The 22907-nt window shown below is 45.3% G+C and overlaps 1 protein-coding gene across 9 annotated transcripts in view; it reads left to right on the forward strand.

Moving 5' to 3' along the window:
• The window catches only part of LOC137351605 (transducin-like enhancer protein 4), a 194012-nt gene that overhangs the window by 125668 nt on the left and 45437 nt on the right, over positions 1-22907 (forward strand). For 7 of the 9 annotated variants that reach the window (XM_068016196.1, XM_068016202.1, XM_068016198.1 and 4 more), the window contains exon 9: positions 17869-17988. The exons of 1 other annotated variant lie outside the window; for it this stretch is intronic. In XM_068016196.1, coding sequence (XP_067872297.1) covers positions 17869-17988 — 120 coding nt within the window. The remainder of the gene's footprint in view (positions 1-17868; positions 17989-22907) is intronic. One more of the 9 variants, XM_068016200.1, reaches the window with a different exon arrangement.

Here is a 22907-nt window from a genome sequence, read left to right on the forward strand (position 1 = left end):
CTGCTGAGATTTAACCAGAGACAAGTGCTTATGATGCCTAGTACATACTGTAAAAATTAACATATATGTGAAGGTCACACCCACTGCTTTTACAAATGATGCCTCTAATACTGAAGTGCACTTGCTAAAGATGTGGGGGAAGGTTTGTCCTGAGTCAACTGCTCATTTTTATGTATTAAATGGCAACAGATGAAAGTTGGTGGCTGACTGTTGGTTTATTACTACTTGAACAAAGGGCTTGTTAAAGTTGTTCACTAGTTTCTATTTTGCCAATAGAGTAAGATTTCTGTTACATTGAGATGCAGCGAGGTAGGGCAGCCTGTTTGAGTTACAAACACACTGCGGCATGGAGAAGGAGTGTTCAGAGATGGCGCTGATCTGAGGAAAATTCTGCCTGTAGGTTAAAGCTCTCAGTGAGGAACTAACAGGCTATAGTAGCGTGCCTCTGTTCTGTTCTGTTCAGGAAGCTGTATGGTTTCCATTGATGGCGGTTTGGGTTGAACTTCCTCAACAGAGCCAAGAAGAAATGAAAGGGCATAGCTGACCCCTCCCACCACCCAAAAAAATCACCCATTGTACTTGAAATTAGGCCAGCTATCTGGCACAATCTTATTTGACAAATCTTGTCCCCATCAGAATTTACTGGTACTGCATATTTATTCAGGGGAAGATTTTACATAGATCTAAATAGACACATTAAAAAAAAACAGGCCATTTGGCCCAACTATTCTAAACTCTACATGAGCCTCCTCCTACCTTACTCCATCTCGCCCTATCAGCATATTCACCTATTCCTTTCTCCCTCATGTATTTATCTAGCTTCCCTTTAAATATATCACCAAGATCAAGGCTGCTGGTTTGCAGTGATTCAATAGCCTTGATTTTCCAGTTGATTTTTGTTTTACAGATGTAGACTGGATGTGTCCAATTGGAAAAGTGGAGAGAGATCCATCATGTTGGATCACCACCCTGTAATTCACAGAGGACAGCATACACAGGGGTGGGGGTGTGAGGCAGGGGGTGGTGGTTTGGTTGGTAGGGGTGCTTTCAGAGATGTCACTTTTGTTGAAGTGAATAAAAACAGCAGTTTTGCAACTGAAAGCTTCAAACCCCATCCCCTGGAGAGGTTTTCACTGCAGGATGGTGACTCTTGTGTTGGATCCATCATGTTGGCTCTGGACAGGCTTTCATGTCTTTGCTGGTTTGCTCAAGCCCAACTTTGTTCTTGAGGACATAATCTAGGCTGATACATCAGTGCGGCACAAAGGGAGCGCTGCACTGTCATAAGGCCCATATGCAGGTGAGATGTCCACTCGCTCAGCTGGATGTAAAAGATCTTTTTTCATTCTTTCTTTGGATGTGGGCATCCCTGGCAAGGCCAGCATTTGTTACCCAACCCTAATTACCCTTTAACTGAGTGGCTTGTTAGGTCATTTTGGAGGGCAGTTTAGAGCCAATCACTTTGCTGTGGGTCTGGACCCATATGTAGGCCAGACTGGGTAAGGGCAGCAGATTTCCTTCCCTGAAGGACATTAGTGAACCTGATGGGTTCAATGATAGTTTTGTGGCACCATTACTGAGACTAGCTTTCAATTCCACATTTTAATCAATTGAATATAAATCCCGCCAGCTGCTGAGGTGGGATTTGAACCCGTGTCCTGGGGCATTAGTCCAGGCCTCTGGATTACTAGTCCAGTGATATTACCACTACACTACTGGCTCCCCTATGTCTCTGTTGACATATTTCCAAGAAGAGCTGGGAGTTCGTCCAGTGTCCTGGTCAACATTCATTGCTCAGCCAAGAAACTGGCCCTTTATCGCATTTGATTTTTCTCAGAGCCTTGCTGTACACAAATTGGCTGCAGTGTTTGCTTAGGAAAAGGGAATTAATTGGATGAGAACTGATTTGCGACATCCTGAAGACGTGAAATGTGCTAGATAACATGCACAGTTATCTCCTTCTTTCTCTTGACTCGAAACTGTTTGCTTTTGCAGCTCATGACATCATCCGAATCGAAGAACGATGCAGGCTTGAACCCACTCTCTTGCGCATGATCAGTTTAGTACTGACCCCTGTAGACCAGAAGGTCGCTGCTTTGAATCCCTCTCTGTTGTGACTTAGTTGATCTCAAATTTAGCAGCGGATGGGGGATCGAAAAGGACCAGGGTGTTTCTTCTTCTTATTGCTCTTCAGTGATCCCTGCTGGAAAGTGAGCACATGCAAACATCAGTTGAGGACAGGATTGAGCTGTGAGGGTCTCCATGGCCAAATAGCCTGCTGGGACCCACCATACCTGATGAATGGCCGTGTTGGCGAGGGCTGTTTTCTCCAACAAAACAAAAATCAATGCCTGCAGGAGGAGGGAAGAAAGTAGAGTGGGTGGGCGAGAGAAGCATGTGCCCCTGATCACTTTTTTGTTCTGTAGATTACTGAGTGCGGGTCTGCCAGCACAGCTCTTCACTGCTTTAAAAGGGAGCTGCTCCCTGCTGTTCTGCATGGAAACTACACCTGGCTGCCTCTTTCGCGTGACGTGGCTCAAAATATTTTTAATCTCGTCATGCTCCTTTGCAGCGGATTGCACCGTGCAGGGCGTGGGCACATCATCATTCTGCACAAGGTGAGCCAACGCCAAGATTCCAGGAGTCTCTGCTCTGTCAACATCATACCCATGGGTATTATTACTACTGAAATATTCCCTTTAGAACAAGCTCTTTCTCTCTCTCTCTCTCTCTCTCACACACATAAGCAGACGTACCTGTAAGACAGATTGAGGCAGTGATAAGCCACGGTGCCAAGAAGTGCACAAAAGATCATGCCTCCAGCAGCTTGAGCACACCCAAAAGGCAATGTGGAAGTGGGGTGGGGTAGAGGGAGGGGGGCAGGGTAGGTTATAACAAGCGTGCTTATCAGTCATCAGACAGGATTTCGTGCTGTTATATCTTAAGTCACTTCACTAATACCAGTAGGCTTAACCGAAAAAGCCCCTTAAATCCCCAATGGAGATCAGCGTCAGGACAGGCCTGTGACTCAGCGATTCCCTTCACCAGTGATCTTCATTTTTGAACAGCAGGAGGAAAAACAGCGAGGAATCGTGAAAAAAGAGAGCAGATTTCAAACTCGAGGGAAAGGGTTCAGGGAAGCCAAAGAGGACAATGATCCCAAATCAATAAAATCAGATCTTGAAAGGGAGAAATTAAGTACATTACTATTTGAAATTTATAATTAGAGGAAAGGAAGCCTCTAGAACAGAAATTGGATTTTAAAAATCTTTTATAGGTCATTAAAATTTAATGTGGCCTGTGAAGATGATTGTGTGCCTGCTGGTGTATATATCAGCACCATATAGACTGCTGGGTAGAATAGCCAGTTGTGAGGAGTGACGGCCCATAATTTGTTGCCTCCCCTCAGAATGTGCTGGCATTTCAACACCAGAGACAAGGATATATTAGGAAAAACTGATGGGGGAAGGTTTTTTATTCCTTCACTATTCGTAGTAAACATAAGGAATGACTTTATGGTTTTGCTACAAATGCTAAGCAGAATCTGTCCCCATTGCCCATTCTAGATACCATCAATTCAGAAACATATTTCCTGTTTGTTCTATTTTACAGTACTGACTTTAAGAAAAACAATGCCCATAACATTTCCCTAACACTGACAGCAAATAAGTTTTGCGCTGGGTTTTCTATAGTTCACAGATTACAGGTCCTTTAAACCTTGCCCTTCATGTATATCTTGTGTGCGATGCCCTTGGGATTCCTGTTCAATGTCTCTAACACAAAAAAACCGAAATACTGCGGATGCTGGAAATCTGAAATGGAGACAGAAAATGCTGGAAATTCTCAGCAGGTCAGGCAGCACCTGCGGAGGTAGAAAAACCGTTATCGTTTCAGGTCGTCGGAACTGGAAAAGGTTTGAGCTGTAACATGTTTTAAGCAAGTGCAGAGGCAGGGAAGGAGGGAGGGGGAGGAACGAATTTTTAGGGAGGGTTTGCTTTAGGGTAAAAGGCAGGAGAAATTAAATGACAAAGGGATGGTAATGGGACATGTAAAGAACAAAGATGCATCGAGAGGAGGTGTAAATGGGGCTCATTACCAACAGCTGCCATCTGAAAATATGGGGGCAGTAATGATGATCTGAAATTGTTAAACTCAGCGTTGAACCTGGAGTGCTGTAAAATGTCTAACTGAATGATGAGGTGCTGTTCCTCAAGCTTCCATTGAGCTTCAAAGTGAGAGTGGGTCGGAGAATTAAAACGACAGGCAACCAGAAGCTTGGGGGTCACGCTGCGGACTGATTGGAGGTGTTCTGCAAAACGATCACCCAACTTGTGTTTGGTCTCCACGCTGTAGAGCAGACTGCATTGTGAGCAGCAAATACAATATACTAACTTGAAAGAAGTACAAGTAGATCATTCTTCCAGCTGGCAGGAGTGTCTCTAATAAAGCCTGGCTCGGGTTTGGTCGGGTAGCCAGGCGTTACTGCAGAGTGCGGAGTCCGGACTGCACTTTTCCTGCCTTGACCTCCTGAATGTTCATTTGAAGATGACTTCCCGAAGCAAGGCAGCACTGTCCACATCCAGCCCGACCCGACCCCGAATGCTGGACCCGGAAGAGAGATCCGACCCGACCTGACTCAAACCCGACACTTGTCATCGGGTCTGGTTGGATTTGGGCCATGTAGCCACTTTACTCTCTCATTTTAGTTTCTAATACTCCATTTACTTTGCAGGGTTACTAACAGGAATTTTCTTCACTTGACTTCCTGCCTGCAACTGCTCCGCCCAGTCAAACAGTCTCCTCCTTTCACAGTATTCAATATTTTTTATAACTAATAAATGAAATTGTTTAAAGAAATCAAACAGTACATTTAAAAAAAAAAAAATCTCGAAGACTTTCCTCCTGCGTTGCCCACAGCAATGTCCTGGAGATGAATCTTTAATTCCTGGAGACTCCAGTGTGCTCCTGGAGAGTAAACTATCCGACTCTGAATCCAAGCATTTCTTAGAAGGCAGACCTGTAACTTAAGCAGCTTGATGCCAATGTGTTTGGAGGCATCGAACCTTCCTTGGGCGAAGGTTTTGCTACATGATGGTGGCTCTTGTGTCAGGCCCACCACCCTGGGTCTGGGTGGGCTTTTATCTTGCTGGTTTCTATAGAGCTTCATGAAAAGTCCAAAGACAGCCATGTGACGTCACCCCATCTGCACATGCACAAGTTTCACACCCGTCTGCTTACCCCACTGATACTGAATCTGCCCCAAAGTATAAGCAGAGTGGATTTGTGACATTGGGACGCAGCACTACTCTGGAACCGCCTCCATAAGATGTGCTCCAGGGTTGAAACAACTCTCCGCTGTCATTGCCGCTCCGCCAGTGTTAGGAGGGACAATGTCATGACATCAACTGTGGTCAGTTTTCAGTTCAGGGCAAAGACACAGGCTTTGCGCATGGCCAGCTTGTGCAGGAGCAGGACTGGAGAGAGCCAGTTGCACATTGCTGGCTGGCATCCCGACCACAATGGCCTGGAAGTCATCAGGAAACGGCTGCTCGGCTATGGAAATTGGAAGGCAGAAAGCTGTCACCGGGGACCTGAGATAAGTCTTTATGAGGGGGCAGGTTGGGGAGATCCAGCAGGGATCGTGGTCAGGGGAGGGAAGCCTAGCAGGAGATGCCCAAGGCATTCCTTGTGGGTCCCAGAGGAATGCTCCTCCTCTTCCTGGCTGACAGGGCAATTTGTTTTTGGGCCCTGGAACCACTTCCTGACAGCTTTGGCCTGGTGGGGAAACCACCACTGCTCCACTACTCATGCGTCAGTTTAATATTGCAATTGGGCCCTGACTACACCAATGGAGCCTGATCTGCATATTTAAAGCAGGATCCCATTGGCTGTAGATGGGCTTCTTTACCACCTGAATTTGCAAGTTCAATTGACCATGTTGGGGCAGCAAGCCAGTGGCTAAGGTCCCTATTCCATTTTAGCAGCCACCCCAGCTAGTTTCTGCTGCAGGGAGGAGAGTTTCACATCAACTCAATGAAGCCATTCATACACAGTGAAGCAAGGGAGAATATAATGATTCAACTAAAGTAACTTCATTGGGAAATTGGGGAGGGGGGGTGGTGGGTGGGGGGTGGTGTGGGGGCAGGAAACAATGTTCTAGAGTAAAGATTATTGCAGTTCTTCAGTAGAACTCAAGCATAGTGTCAACTCGAGCTGTTTTAATATGGCTTTTCTGGTCCAGCACCTGTCATAGGGGGTTTGCTGCAGTTAGGGCTGCAAACTCTGCTTGGACATATTCCTGGAGGTTTCATGATAAGAACTCTGGCCTCTAATTGCCCCACGCAGTAAAACTGGATAAAGAAAGCTATGAGTATGTTATATAGAGAATAATACCCAGGATTACACAACCAGAAACAGATCGGGAGCAAGGCTTACTTTGCTCTTGGGCTTAGGAACCTCTTTTGAGATGTATTTGAGGAGCAAAAATGTTTTGTTGATGTAAGTTGAAGAAGACATTTTGGAGCAAGAGTTAAATGGTAATCTCACCCAGGGTGATTCACTAGTGGGAAAAGAATGTGTGGACGTCACATAACTCAGGCGACATCTCATGAGTTGTTAACTGAAAGGATATACATTTTTAATGGCACCAGCTGATAGCAGGAATCACTTGCCTTGTGTTTTATGCTTGATTAATATGCACTGAAACATCTAAAATAGTTGTACAAGCACTGTAAGTTACAAGTACAGTCTGATGCTGTTAACTGAAAGTACATAACACTTGGGCCCAAAATCCATCTTTTCTCCATAATTAAAGGTTAGCTACGAAATTGTGGGTGCATACACTTCAGAGTGTGTAATTTCATTAGCAGATTGTTGATTACAGAGAAAAGAGCCATTCTCCAGTCCTCCAAGAGAAGTTTGCCTCTTTTGTATTAAAATAGCTGCAGAAGACTGCCAAAGCTCCCTTACAAGGTCCTCCTGCTGACATCCACACGCATCCAGATTTGAACCTGAACTCAAGGCATCGCTGAGAACCATCCTCACATGAGCTTATGATTGCTCAAGGGCCTCCTTGATGTTTTCAACTCATTTGCAGCATAGCACAGGGCGGTTTCTATGAGCATTAGGAGCTTGTTGCTGGTCCTGAGCAAGGCCTGTAATGATTCTATTGTTCAGGGACGGTCAGACGGTACGATTAATTCCCCAGTAGTGACGGCAGGTTAGCATGGGAATGAGTCTGAAGCATGTGAGAGCATCAGTATAACCTTGACGTGGCACGCGCTCCCAAATTGCGCCCTCGGGTCTCATATTTTCATGTAAGGAGAGCTCCTTAGGGAATGGATATCTGTCCCAGTATGACATCAGGAGTGTCAATAAAAGCTAATGCTGTGTTTACATTGCACCTGCTGGGCTGAGGCTGCTAGCTGCAGTGTGATACCCCCTCTCTACCGCCTGACTGGAACTGCATTCCCTCTGCACAGTCATGTGCAGAGCTATTTACCCCTCCCCGCAGCAGTTAAAACCTCAACATTTTACAGGCACAGGGGGCGGCGTCTGACTCTGTAAACATTTAAATTAACTCCAGCCTGGTTTAAAAAATGTCCATGATCCCCTCCCTTTCCGTCTATCCCAAGGAATGCCTTGAGCACTTTTTAAACCTAATTTGACACTACACTGAATTTACACACGGTCGGATGTCAAACTGAAGGATAGATAGGCTTGTCTTGGGGATCTTCTCTCTGAAGTCACCTCAGGACTGGAGTTATCCCAGAAGTCTCACCGTGAACCATTAACCTTTCCACATCAGCTCTGAAGTTGCAGTACAACCGGATCCTGAGGTTGAAACTTCAAGCCACAGGTTTTCTTTTCCACAAACAATGCAAACTATATACAAATGCAATCCAAAAGATATTCTATACAGGTCATCAACACAGTTCAAAGGCACTCTGAGGTACATTGTTTCAAGCAGTGTTGACACTGGTGCATACAATTGCTGCTTCAAAGGCTGCTACATTTGCATTTGACATTGTTAGTGGTTCCAATGGGTCATTCATCTATATCCACATCATTACACTTGACAAAATGCTGCACTATATGGAGTTGGACAGTTTCCATTGGCACTGCTACATTCTTTTCAATGCAGAGAAAGTACATTTGAGGTATAGGTTTATTAGGTACTCCGTTCCCTTAATACACTTGGGTCTTTTGGAAACATTGGGCTGAATTTTCCCGGCCAATTGGCGACAAGCTGGGAAGGTGGAAAGGGCTGGTAAAATGGCAGGGGAGCTCGACGTCTTTCTGCCACCATGCCATATTGCCAGCAGCGGGTAAGTTGGCAACTCACATGTCTGCCAGCTGGCCAATGGACTGACTTAAGTGGCTAGTTAAGGACCACTTCCCACCTCCATGGGCATTTTACCCACCTAGGGAGACTGCCTAGTGAAACCTGCAGGCTCCACAGAGGCTCCATTATAGGGACTCCATGGTTCATGGAAGGGTCCCCGGCGGCAGTGGCTGCCCTCGCGGTGGCCACTGCCCCACCCCACCCACCTATCGCTGGTGCTTACCTGCCTGGCCCCAATCACACGTCCTTTTCGAGGGCTCCCTCTTCATGGTGTTACTGCCTCACAGTGGCGACCGCTCCTGGGAGTGCATCACCATCTGTAATAGGCCAAGCCATGGTTGTGGTGCTTGTTCCATTGCCCTAGCGATGGAGCATTCTGCTGAATGACTTTGACAGTCTGCTCAGGGGGAAGCCTTCTAAGAGGAGCTTTCAGTTCCAGATTTTTATGAACTAATTGAATTTAATTTCCACAGCTGCCATGGTGGGATTTGAATACATGTCCCCCAGAGCATTAGCCTGGGTCTCCAGGTTACTAATCCAGTGACATTACCACTACACCACCATCTCCCCACAGTGAATGCCCTGTCATTGGACACTAAGGGAATCAAGGGATAACAGGATAGGCCGGGAAAGTGGAGTTAACGTAGTAGATCAGTCTGGATCTTATTGAATGGCGGAGCAAGCCCGAGAGGCTGCATGGCCTATTGCTGGTCTTATTTATTCTCAGGTGGCGGTCTCCTGATTGTTCAAGTCATTTTAAAATCCGGTATCCCAACATGATGATTGGTTGCAGGCTGAGCTTAATATACTATGTTAACAGAAATGGGGAAGTAAAATAATGGAGTCTTGTGTGATTAAAGAATGATTATAAACACTCGCACACATTCCAGACTGGTGTACACTACATGAAGGACCGAAGCCAATATTGCTTGAATCCTTCGTGGTATGAGAGACGGGATTGGCCACCAACTCCCACCATAAACAAAACATCACTGTCCAACAGCAAATCAAGCAATTCAACTATTTATAAATGTGAATACAAAGTTTGACTGGAGCCAGCCTAGAGAGGTGCACTTTGAACTTTGACCCCCTAACCCATCCTAGTCAAGGGTCACTGAAACAAACCAGTTTATTTTGGTGTGCCAGACAGCTCAAAAGCACACAATGGATTAAAGTAGGCTTCATCAGTAGGTTGAGCCTGATTCATATCCTTTGATTGTTGAGAGGGGGAGGGACATTTTTTTCACATCAGTACCGATGGAAATTAAGTTTGTAGAAATATCCTCGTTTGCTAACTTAGGAAAGAAATTGTCTGTGTCGAGGTTCATGTATGCACAATTCCATTTGACTGAGGTGCTACAAAGCTGGATTCCAGCAAGAGTCAGGGGGACAAGGGGAGGAAAGAAGTGGAAACGGGCAAAAAGAGCAAAAGTGTATGAGTCTGAACTATACCAGCTGGCAGCTCATAAAACGTGCACACCTTGTGTCCTCTCTCTCGTGTCTGATTCAGATATGGCTGAACAAGCAAAGCCACCATTTGTGTTTCTTTAGTCTTTTGTGGGATGTGGGTGTCGCTGGCAAATCCAGCATTTGTTGCCCATCCCTAATTGTCCTTGACAACTGAGTGGCTTGCTAGGCCATTTCAGAGGGCAGTTAAGAGTCAAGCACATTGCTGTGGGTCTGGAGTCACATGTAGGCCAGACCAGGTAAGGACGGCAAATTTCTTTCCGTAAAGGGCATTGATGAACCAGATGGGTTTTTATGATGATCGATAGTTTCATGGCATCATTACTGACACCAGCTTTCAATTCCAGATTTTAATGAATTAATTGAATTTATTAATCAATGCAATTTAAATTCCACCAGCTGCTGTAGTGGGATTTAAACCCATATCCCCAGGGCATTAGCCTCGTCGCCTGGATTACTAGTGCAGTGACAATACCACTACACCACCATCTCCCCAGTGTAGTGCTACTAAGCCAGTCTATACTATGGTAGCCAATCTCAGCCAGATCACCAGTTGGGGAACAACATTTGGCCTCTGTACATGTGGGGCCAGGAGGGGGCAGAAAAAAATCACAAATCAAACAATCCAGTTGCTAACGCAATTAGATATGAGGACAGAAGCTAATTTGGCGCTGCCTCCTGTATTCGAATAGCCCCACTGGCAGGCTGCCAGCAGCCGGGGCATCATACCTCAGCGCGATGTCTAGCCGAGATGTTCTGATTGGTATTGATATAGTGGCATTTAAAATAAATGGTTTCATGTCAATTGGAAAACCTAGAATGCCGTCTGAAAGGAGAGAAGCTAACAGAACGAAACACGGCAAAACAAACCACCCACTGATCAGAGCACAGCCTCGAACTGTTACTAAAGAGATTCAGGAGTACAAGGGTTAAAAATTAAATGTAGAATCACATTCGGATAAACCCCCCACGAACAGTAATGTATGTAGCTTTTACAGCAAGCAATAATCATTTAAAATTCATTAATTCCGGCAGCTGCGCCTTCAAAAGTTCCTGATGCAGCAGATGGGAGAAGCACTCCGTAAGGAAACACTGAGAGGCTTTCTGCTGCGTCTCCATCTGCTGGGGCGCAGATAAATCAGTGCTGACTAAAAATGGGCGGAGAGTGAACTCTGAAGCAATTCCACACGGCAGGTTTAGGGGCAGGAGTGGTAAAATGCAGTTTTGTTCCTTCCGCCCTGTCCTCTTTGCTGGGTTGCCATGGTTTTGCTGCAGGTCCTGCGGCACTGTTTGTCAGTGCGACCATTCCGAATGGTACTTGCCAATGCCAGGCTGGCATGGGTGATGTCAGGGCACAAGGTGTGGGGAGTGGGTCAAGGCGGGGGGAGGAGTGAAGTGCTTCTGGTCTGTTTTTGCTTCTTCCTTTCAGCCCTGAAGGTGCTGCTGTCCATTGCTCGGGTTCAGGTTTCGCAGGTGGCGATGTATTTGTGGCTTCTCCTCAGCAGGCAGGGAAATCGAAATGTCAGACCTGGTGCAGCACAGCTTGGGAGGTGGCAGAGCGTGGCACTGCCCTTGTGGAATTGGCATGCAACAAGGAGTCAATAGGGATCATTTGAACTCTGTGCAGTAGTGTAAAGCAAGGGATACTGAGTCCGCAACCCACTTTACATCTCTCCCGATTTTTAATTCTGTTGATTTAAATGGAAGTAAAAGGACAGGAGTGATGTAAAAGGGATTGCTGATTCACTATTGCTTGTTTAACACTATTGCAGAAAGTCAATATTACCCCCGTTGACTTCAGGAAAGGACTGACAGAGAAGCAATTTAAATTTAAATGCTTTTACTTACCTAATTCTTTCTCCTCACTGCACTAGAAGCACTGGGATTTCACTGGCTGGGAAGTGGATTTAACAGCCTCAATTAAAACGCCCAAACTGAGGCAACTGGTAGAGTCATGTCAGTAGTTACCATGTCAATCTGTTGTCGCTAATTTTCTTCTCTTCCAACAGTGTTGACCACTTTCTGAGGTGTACAACAAAGGCCCTCAATATCTTGTCCAAGTGACCGTTATTCATGTACCAGCCTTGATTGTGAATGTTGGTGGGCTTTTCGACTGCCGAAGCATCACAGTGAAGCCCAATATCCCTGCACGCATCCAACAGGCAGTAATCAGGAGCCCTGGTCCATTTTCCCTTCTCACCCAGGGTTGCTGAAATCAATTGTAGTGCCCTATCACCACCTTGGTTGATATCAGTTAACACAGACTGGAGGATTGAACCCTGGACATTTCTCAGTCTATATTGCTCAACTAACAGAAACCTACTGGCGCTGAGCATTGTGACCTTTGACCCCCCCCCCCGCTCCCTCACATCAAGATGTCTCCTTGCTGACCAAACTTGCTGTGGCATTCGGTTTAAAAAGAATAACTCAATGGAATTAGAGATTTGATTTAAAACGTTCCATCTACTTACAACGCAGCAATCATTTTAATCTTGATTTCAGCTTATTTTAATCAGTAGGTGTGCACTAGGTTAAGGCAAGTTCAGTCACAGAGATTTGTATGCAGCATTATTTTCATGCAACACACCAGATGTTAAGAAGGGAATAAGGTAGTGTCGATGCTTACTGGCAAATATTATGCATGCAAATGCTCTCAAATGAGCTCTTCACTGCACCCCACCTCCCCACCCCAGCCCTCTGCACCCCCACTGGAGGCCAGTAGAGTTTGTTGAAGGTTCAACATTAGGCATGGGCTGTATTGTAATGTGCCAGTGCCCCTGGCTGCCAGCAGGTAGGTCTTGTGCCACTGATGGCACCAATAAAGGACTTGCAAGATTCACCAAAGGCCGGAAGATCTGGAAAAAGATGTGACCTTTGTGAATTTGGCATGTTTTCTCTGGTGTTGGTGTTGGCTGAATGAGACCATTGAGTGAGGAGCCATTGGCGCTTGTTCACGAAACAGTGGCTTTCGAAGTGCTTTTGCATTAGAGGAACTGCAGCCGATGCAAATGTGTGGCTCTGCCATTACCAACTGCAGTTGTAAATAGAAATGACAGAATCTTAGTTGTTCTGGCAAATAAAACAAGCTTTTTTTGTTGTTGGTTATGAGCCTGTGTTGGACTTAACAACTCAACTCACTTATGTGGGGCCAGTTCAGTGTATCTGATGTCATGGTGTTGCCCAGTTGAAACTGCTGACATTGAAGCGAAGACTCAGAATTGGCATCATTGCATGGCCTGAATGCTCCGAGAAACTGGCCTCCATCTCTCCACTTGGCATCACTGAGAGAGGCAGAGAGTGAATTAAAATACATTCTAAAAATTTGTTTCTGGGATGTGGGCATTGCTGACTAGGCCAGCATTTATTTCCCATCCCTAATAGCCCTTGAACCGAGTGGCTTGCCAGGCCATTTCAGAGGGCAGTTAAGAGTCAACCGCATTGCTGTGGGTTTGGAGTCACGTGTAGGCCAGACCAGGAAGGACGGCAGATTTCATTCCCTAAAGGACATTAGTGAACCAGGTGGGTTTTTACAACAGTTGGCAATGGTTTCATGGTTACCATTAGACTAGCTTTTAATTCCAGATTTATTAATTAAATTCAAACTTCACCATCTGCCACGGTGGGGTTTGAACCCATGTCCCCAGAGCATTAGCCTGGGCTCTGGATTACTAGTCTAGTGACATTACCAGCACGCCACCGCCTCCTCAAAAAAATAGATTTTTAATGGTAGTAAATTAAAAGCTTCTTCGGATTGAATTTATTATTGGAAGCAAATTAAATAGGTGATGCGGTAATGTTGCCCTAACCCATTGTACGTGCTTTTAGCGATATGCAATGCTACTTTCATAATTGGCCAAATGGCAGAACATGTGTTGTTTTGATATTTTGACAGCTTGTCCAATTTGGACATAATGGTCAGCCTCTCTCTATCCCTGAGCCACACAAAAGCATGGGTAGATCTAACAAGAATGAAGAATGATTTTGGTGTTGTTCAATTATGGCTAAATGAGATAACAGCTCCATGTCTGTAGTGTTTGCCATCAGTGCTGGCACTGGTTGGCATCTGGATGTTTCCTATGCAATCTTGTAGTGCATGAAGGAATTACGGGCATAAAGTCCAATGACACTGTGAGCATCCACACTCATGGGTTGGTTTAGTTTGTTACTGGCATACCTCTGATATTAACTCAAAAAAAGACTTGCATTTATATAGTGCCTTTCACAACCTCACATTTTACTGCCAATGAGGTACTTTTGAGTGTATTCACTGCTGTATTGTAGGATGCATTTGGCCTAACCATCAGCCTCAAGAAAACGAACATCATGGGGCAGGATGTCAGAAATGCTCCATCCATCAATATTGGCGACCACGCTCTGGAAGTGGTTCAAGAGTTCACCTACCTAGGCTCAACTATCACCAGTAACCTGTCTCTAGATGCAGAAATCAACAAGCGCATGGGTAAGGCTTCCACTGCTATGTCCAGACTGGCCAAGAGAGTGTGGGAAAATGGCGCACTGACACGGAACACAAAAGTCCGAGTGTATCAGGCCTGTGTCCTCAGTACCTTGCTCTACGGCAGCGAGGCCTGGACAACGTATGCCAGCCAAGAGCGACGTCTCAATTCATTCCATCTTCGCTGCCTTCGGAGAATACTTGGCATCAGGTGGCAGGACTATATCTCCAACACAGAAGTCCTTGAAGCGACCAACATCCCCAGCTTATACACACTACTGAGTCAGCGGCGCTTGAGATGGCTTGGCCATGTGAGCCGCATGGAAGATGGCAGGATCCCCAAAGACACATTGTACAGTGAGCTCGCCACTGGTATCAGACCCACCGGCCGTCCATGTCTCCGTTATAAAGACGTCTGCAAACGCGACATGAAATCGTGTGACATTGATCACAAGTCGTGGGAGTCAGTTGCCAGCATTCGCCAGAGCTGGCGGGCAGTCATAAAGACAGGGCTAAATTGTGGCGAGTCGAAGAGACTTAGTAGTTGGCAGGAAAAAAGACAGAGGCGCAAGGGGAGAGCCAACTGTGCAACAGCCCCAACAAACAAATTTCTCTGCAGCACCTGTGGAAGAGCCTGTCACTCCAGAATTGGCCTTTATAGCCACTCCAGGCGCTGCTTCACAAACCACTGACCACCTCCAGGCGCGTATCCATTGTCTCTCGAGATAAGGAGGCCCAAAAGAAAGAATTGTAGGATGCATAGCAACCAATTTGCAAAGAGCAAGCTCCCATGAATGGTGATGTGAATAATGACCAGATAATCTGTTCTAGTGATGTTGCTTGAGGGATAAGTATTGGCCCGGGCACCAGGGATAACTGCCTTGCTCTTCTTCGAAACAGTGCCGTGGGATCTTTTGTGTCACCTGAGAGGGCATATGGGGCTTTGGTTTAACGTTCCATGCAAAAGACAGCATCTCTGGCAGTGGGGCATCAGCCTTGATTTTTGTACTCCACTCCAGGGCTTGAACCCACAACCTACTGACTCAGAGTGCTACCAGTTGAGCCTCAGCTAACACCTAGTTCAAATTACATGTCTTTTCTTTTAGTGTAGCCACAATGTTGAGATCTAAGCAAGGTTTAAAGCTGGATGAGGTATTTGAGGGAGAATAAACAGGGCTGCAGGTGCTGAATGCCCTAAACAAACAAATCAACAGGTTCTCAATAGTTAAAGAGCATTGAGGGCAAACATCCCTGTCAGACGAGGTGTGTTTTTCCATCACTGTGACGGCTCATTTGCTCTCTGCCATCACGGAGGTGTGGCTCCAGCAGATAGGGAAGCAGCTTAGTGTTTTCACGCTTGATTGGTTCAGGTCTTGTTCTCATGGATTTCCCTCAGTCTAGCTTGTTTAAGAGAGTTTGGGAAACATTGGAATTTGATAACGGAGGGCACTAAGAGGTCACAGAAAGCAATGATTTCAAAAGTGCCTGTGTTTGTTTGAATTAATCCAGGTGGCTGTGTTTAAGAGTGTTTGATTAGTTCACTCAATGCACTTTTACTGGAGGGGTTTTATTTGAAAGGACAGGCTTGTGTTCTGTAGCTGACAATGGAAGAGATTTAAGTTGAGGAACCACATAGCTACAAAACACAACCCAGGCTAAAGCTGAACAATTTTTTTTTAATCATCAAAAAAGTGCTTTTGTTTTAGATTCTTTCATTTTCCCCGTCCTCTCCTGCAGTTTGTTTCTTCATGTGACGAATTGGTATCAACATGCTGAATAAACCTTGTTACAGCTCTGCCTCGTACTGTCTCTATTTTACAAGATTTCCATCAAAGATATGTAAAGCTACACCTACATCTCCCAGCATGTATAATCCTTATATGTTGAGCCATGCCACCCACATATATAATCTTCATATCCAGAAACCCTCCACGTATATAACCTTCACACCCAGAGACCCCCCACATATATGACCTTCACACCCAAAGATCCCCCATATATATAATCTTTTATACCTAGAGCCCACCCAAATATACAATCTTAATATGCATAGCTCACCCCCATATGTATGATCCTCATATCTGGTGCCATACTTGCCCACATAAATGATCCTCATTTCCAGCACACCATCTCACTAATATTCCAGCCAGTTTCATTTTTCCATCTTTCCTGAAGGAACGTTGACGTCTTTCTTGTGGTACCCGGGCACTGGGCGCTCTCCATCACCTTTTCTGAGGATTGTTGACGTGTGAGTCCTGACACCGAATATCAATGACCTATTTGACTTTGTTGGTATTAGGACCGAGGCTGTCCTCACCTAATGCCCTGCTGATTAGCCCCAGCCTAGCCTGGTGCAGAGTCCAATTATTAATGCTGAAATAACACTTGTATTTATATAGTGCTTTATTGTTTCAAAACAGTTCACAGTTTAACTTAGGAGTGCAGTGACTCTTGGGTAGGTCAACAGCAATGAGATGACGGAGCCGTTAATCATTTTTTTGGTTTTATTGGTTGAGGAAGGAATGAAGGTCAGATCGCCAGGTGAAAACCCTTACCTTGGAATAGTAACACGATGGCCTGGATTTTGCAGGGGTTTTTGATGGCGAATTGTCAGCATTTTGAAACTGATTGCAAATTCAGGATCAAAATACTGGAAATCAGAAATAAAAACAGAAAGTGCTGGAAATACTCAGCAGGTCTGGCAGCATCTGTGGAGAGAGAAGCAGAGTAAATGTTTCAGGTCGATGACCTTTCATCAGACTGTTCTGAGACCTTCCTCATCCGTATGATCAGCTATTTACTGGTCATGGTGGTGTAGCAGTTATACAACTGGACTAGTTTCCAGACACCTGGACTGATCTTCCGGAGAACTTGAAGGCAAATTCCACCATGGCAGCTTGAGAATTTGAGTTCAATTGAGCAACAATCTGAAAATCAAGAAATGGTCTCAGTCACAAAGTGACTCAAGTTTTGGTTGTTAAAAAACCAACTAGTTAACTAATGTCCATTGGGGATGGAAACCTGCTGTCCTTATATGTGAGGTTGATTCTTAAGTGGCCTCTGCAAGCCATTCAGTATCCGGACTGCTGCCAGTGGTCCAAGAAGGCAGCTCGCCACCATGTTCTCAGGGCAGCTAAGAATGGGCAATAAATGGCAGACTTGCCAACGAGGCCCACATCCTGAGAATTTGGTGTTGGCAGTTCCTGAAATGTCAATCTTGTGCAAACTGATGTGGCCGGAACTTTTAAGGTTGATGGTCATGAGAACCCACTCAATACAGGCTGAATCAGCACACAGCTGTAAGTGGGGAATCATTACGGTGACAGTACATCATGTCATTGGTGCATTACACCTGTTCACTGGCCAAGCTAACACAGATAGTTCAGCAAGTTTTGTTTCACCCACTCTAAGTGTAAATGTAACATAGCCACACACACAGGCCTGTTTCCTGAGGGGCGAGGACTGCAGTATAAAAGCTACTGGAACCTCCTGGATGTCCAGAGGTGGTGTGGGCTGCTAAGGATGTACAGTTGACAAGTGAAAACAGCGACTCGGGACAGTATTCAGAGGATTAACGCAATTCAATGTCCTTGTCTTTCCCCAGAGTAAATCTGTCTCTCCGTCCGACAGTGTGCGAGCTGAAGACAAACACAGAGGCTCCCTCGATTACAGTACCGATGGCAAGAAGAGGAAGTGTGACGACAAAGATTCGGTGGGACATTATGTATGTTAAAGAGCTCATTTCATTATCGCCAGTATGGTAGTTAGAACAACAGAATGAGCAGGCGACTTGAATTTGAATTTCAATCTCACGTGCAGTTCTCCGGAGGCCAGGTTTCACTGGCGTTTGAACAAAAATACCCAGTTCCTTTCCCTCCTAGCCCCCAGAGATACAAGCAGGCTTCCTGTAGCATTGCTTCTCGTGAATCAGAGCATATGGTGATTTACAACAGTCGGGACCTTGTCAACAAAGTGCAATGATGAAAATGTGACAAAAACTAAGGGTGACACATAACAGGAAAGTGTGTGTTACACACAAGATTTTAAGTATTAGAACTCCCAGGGTGTTACTCATATCGAGTCAGAGGGTCCACTGTTTGATAACAGTAGGTTTCTTATTGGCAAAGGTTGACCGGGAAAATATTTTATGAAGTGAGTGTGGCACTTACAGAAAATGTAGCCGATATGCATGTCTTTTAATGCATTATAGACCGATATATATATATATATATATAAATATAATGTATGTGTAGATGAAAAGCAAAACAACATAAGTGAATACGTCATTCGCTAACTTATGATTTTAAAAGAGCTGGTGTAGTGGCCAGATGTTTCCCTACTGTCTAGGGAGAGTGAGCCTGACGTGTTACTCTGCTCTTTTTATTCATAAGTTGGACGGTCAGTCTTCAGAACCCAGTTGGTGTATGTTTGGAAAAACGATGGACCATCTCTTCACATTTACTTGTATTTGTCGACGCACATTTTCTATCCAATCCCTCTAGCCTAGGGGCATTTGGACCATAGACTGTAGCGAATAAAGTGAGACATATGTGTCTCCTATTGGCTGCATTTCTGTGTAATAGAATAGTGTTTGAAATGTTGCCTGTGAGACCCAGGAATCCAGTTAAATGATCTTTCTGGAATGGTGTTGTGGTTCACTCTGTCCTGCTGGCAGATTAAGAATTTTATATACAAAGAAGATAAATAAAGGAAAGCAGACTAGAAGCTCAATGTTTGCTGTTCTGTTACTCTCTTGTAGAAACACTTTTAAGTGTGAAGTGTGGATTTAATTCCCTTGAAGCGTTGGGCTGTCAGGGAAAAAAATGTGTGGGTGTAATTTGTGTGATGTTGTCAGTGTTGAGGATTGGGATCAGTTTTCACTCCAAGGCCAGGTGTGGTACAGACGCCTGCAGAGGAAAACTCCCTCTGCTCTGTCCCACCCGTAGAAGAGCAGCCCCAACCACCGCAGTGCAGGATTTTTCCAATTCCTCCACCAAGCATTTCATGGACTCAGAGTGTAATTGCCAATTTAGAGCTGCAACAACTGGATTGAGACTCCAAGCTTATCTGATGCCAGACTCTTCACCATAACCAGACAGAGCAAGCTCTTAATGATCACCCTGGGCTTGAGTCATACTCAGTTCCTAGAGGTAAAAGACCCGAGTTAAACCCAGTGTATCCCTCAATCCTTGGTGCAGTACTTAAATAATTCTGTTGTCGTAAACATGACAAGAAGATTTCCTCTGGTTGCTGTTCCTAATGAAATTGTAAACCCAATCTTTAAGAACTCTTTGTATGTTTCAATAGAACCAGAGAGCATGAAAAATCTTGAACTAGATTTATAATGTCACCAACATATAGCAACTAGAGGGACATTTCCCTGCCAGAGGATTACTCACTGGGACACCACAATCAAGATTGGGTAAAGTAGCAGAGTGCTTTTGTTACTGGACTAGTAATTCAAAGGTCTTAACTAATAATCTGGAGACGTGGGTTCAAAATCCCACCATGGCAGTTTGTCAAATAAATCTGGAATGAAAAGCTACTAATACTGGTCACCATGAAGTTATTGGATTGTAGTAAAAACCTAACTGATTCAGGCAAGTCCTTTAGGGCAGGAAATCTGCTGTCCTTGTCAGGCCTGTGTGACTTCAGACCCACAGCAATGTGTTTGACTCTTAACTGCCCTCTAAAATTGCCAGCAAGCCACTCAGTTGTAACATACTGCTACAAAAAGATTACGAAGAATAAAACCGAAGGGACTACCCAGGATCGAGCTGGGTATAGGATTCAGACTCAACGAAGGCACAACCAGTCTGGTCGAGCCTGCAATCCACCTTCAAAAAATCTGGGGACTTGTGCTAAAAGTGGGAGAGCTGTCCCACAGACTAGTCAAACTACAGCCTGAAATAGTCATACGCACAGATCCATATCAATCAGCCATCGCCCAGCACTATCCAGATTACTCCATGGAGTATGTCCTGTCCCACCGTCAGGACAGACCCTCCAGAAGTAGCCGCACAGTGGTATACCGTCAGGAGGGAGTGTCCTTGGGAGTCCTCAACATTGAGTACATATCCCATGGAGTCTCATGGCATCAGGTCAAACATGGGCAAGGAAACATCCTGCTGATTGCCATCTACTGCCCTCCCTCAGCTGATGAGTCAGTACTCCTCCATGTTGAATACCACTTGCAAGGAACACTGAGGGTAGCAAGGGCACAGAATGTACTCTGGGTGGGGGACTTCACTGTCCATCACCAAGAGTGGCTCGGTAGCACAGCTACTGACCGAACTGGCCGAGTCCTAAAGGACGTATCTGCCAGACTGGGCTTGTGGAAGTGGTGAGAGAACTAACACAAGGGAAAAACTTACTTGACCTCATCCTCATCAATATTAACCTGTCACAGATACATTTGCCCATGACAGTATTGATACAAGTGATCACTGCACAGTCCTTGCGGAATAGCTTGGCGAGAGGCTCGGCTAGTTCCAGAACACAAGTCGTCAGCACTACAAAGTCCTGTCTTCATACTGAGAACACCCTTCATCATGCTGTGTGGTACTACCACCATGCTAAATGGGACAGATTGAGAACAGATCTAGCAGCTGCTGCTGTGGGCCATCAGCAACAGCAGAATTGTATTCCACCACAAGCTATAACCTCATGGCCTAGCATATCTCTCACTATTGCCTTCATTACTATCGAGCTAGGCTAAAAACACTGGTTCTGTGAGCAGTGCAGAAGAACATGCCAGAAGGCATACCTAAAATGAGGTGCCAACCTGGTAAAGTTGCAACACAGGACTACATCCATGCTAAACAGTGGAAGCAGCCTGCTATAGACAGAGCTACGTGATCCCACAACCAATAGATCAGATCAGTAATCAGCTAATCCAGTTCAGCCTGAACACTGGCATCTACCCAACAAAGTGGAAAATTGCTCAGGTATGTTCTGTCCACAAAAAGGACAAATCCAGTCTGGCTAATTATCGCCCCATCAGTCTATTCTCATTATCAAAGTGATGGAAGGTGTCATCGATTGTGCTATGAAACAGCACTTATCAATAATCTGCTCAGTGATGCTCAGTTTGGGCTCCACTAGGACCACTTGGTTCCAGACCTCATTACAGCCTTGGTTCAAACATGGACAAAAGAGCTGAATTCCAGAGGTGAGGTGAGAGAGACTGACCTTGACATCAAGGCAGCATTTGACCGAGTGTGGCATCAAGGAGACCTAGTAAAATTGAATGGGGGTCGGGGGAAGATCTCTCCACTGGCTGGAGTTATACCTAGTACGAAGGAAGATAGTTGTAGTTATTTGTGGCCAATCATCTCAGCCCCAGGACACTGTTGCAGGAGTTCCTCAGGGTAGTGTTCTAGGCCCAACCATCTTCAGCTGCTTCTTCAATGGCCTTCCCTCCATCATAAGGTTAGAAGTGGGGATGCTTGCTGATGATTACATAGTGTTCAGTACCATGCGCGACTCTTCAGATACTGAAGCAGCTATGCCCGCATGCAGCAATACCTGGATGGGCTTGGGGAGATAAGTAGCAAGTAACATTCATACCACAGAAGTGCCAGATAATGGCCATCTCCAACAAGCAAGTGCCTAACCACCTGCCGTTGCCATTCAATGTCATTACTGTCATTAAATTCCCTATTATCAACACCTTGGGGGTCAGCATTAACAAGAGGCTTAACTGAACCAGCCACATAAATACCGTGGCTGCAAGAGCAGGTCAGAGGTTGGGTATTCTGCAACAAATCACTCATCTCCTGACTCCCCAAAGCTTTTCCGCCACCTACAAAGCACAAGTCAGAAGGTTGATGGAACTATATTCATGTTCCTTCATTGTCACTGGGTTAAAATCCAGGAAATCCATCCCTAACAGCACTGAGGGAGTAGCTACGCCAAAGAGACTGCAGCAGTTCAAGAAGGCAGCTTACCACCACCTTCTCAAGGTTAGAGATGGGCAATAAATTGCCTTGGCAATGATGCCCACATCTCATGAATGAATAAATAAAGAAAAGAACTTTCAACTTGTTCCTGATTCTTTCTAGTGCTAGTTTGTGGGATTCAAAATCCTATGTTCATTGACCTCATGTGACACTGCCTTCAGCTCCAGTTTGTATTAGCATTGCACAGTACAGTGTGATATCAGTATGAGGCATCTCAGTATATTCACAAACCTGCAGCTGAAGGAGCAGCGAAAGAGAGCATCAGAGTAACACATTTTTGCTGTCAGACATTCTTCTGTGGTTCAGTTATTGGCTGTCTTGTCTCTGAGTCAATGGGTCCTGGGTTCAAGTCCCAACCCAGAGACTGAATACAAAATTTAAGCTGACACACCAGGGAGTGTTGCACTGCTGTTTTTAAGATGAGATGTTAACCAAGGTTCCATCTGGCCTCTCAGATGGGCGTAAGAGAACCAATGACACTATTCAAAGAAGAGCAGGGGAATTCTCCCATTTCTTGGCCAACATTCATCCCTCAAACCAGGGGGGCATAGATTTAAGGTAAGGGGCAGGAGCTTTAGAGTGGATTTGAGGAAAGGTTTTTTCACCCAGAGGGTGGTTGGAATCTGGAACACACTGTCTGAAGGGGTGGTAGAGGCAGGAACCCTCACAACATTTAAGAAGT

This window comes from Heterodontus francisci, chromosome 36 (genome assembly GCF_036365525.1).
Source record: "Heterodontus francisci isolate sHetFra1 chromosome 36, sHetFra1.hap1, whole genome shotgun sequence".
In the NCBI taxonomy this organism is placed as follows: Eukaryota; Metazoa; Chordata; class Chondrichthyes; order Heterodontiformes; family Heterodontidae; genus Heterodontus; species Heterodontus francisci.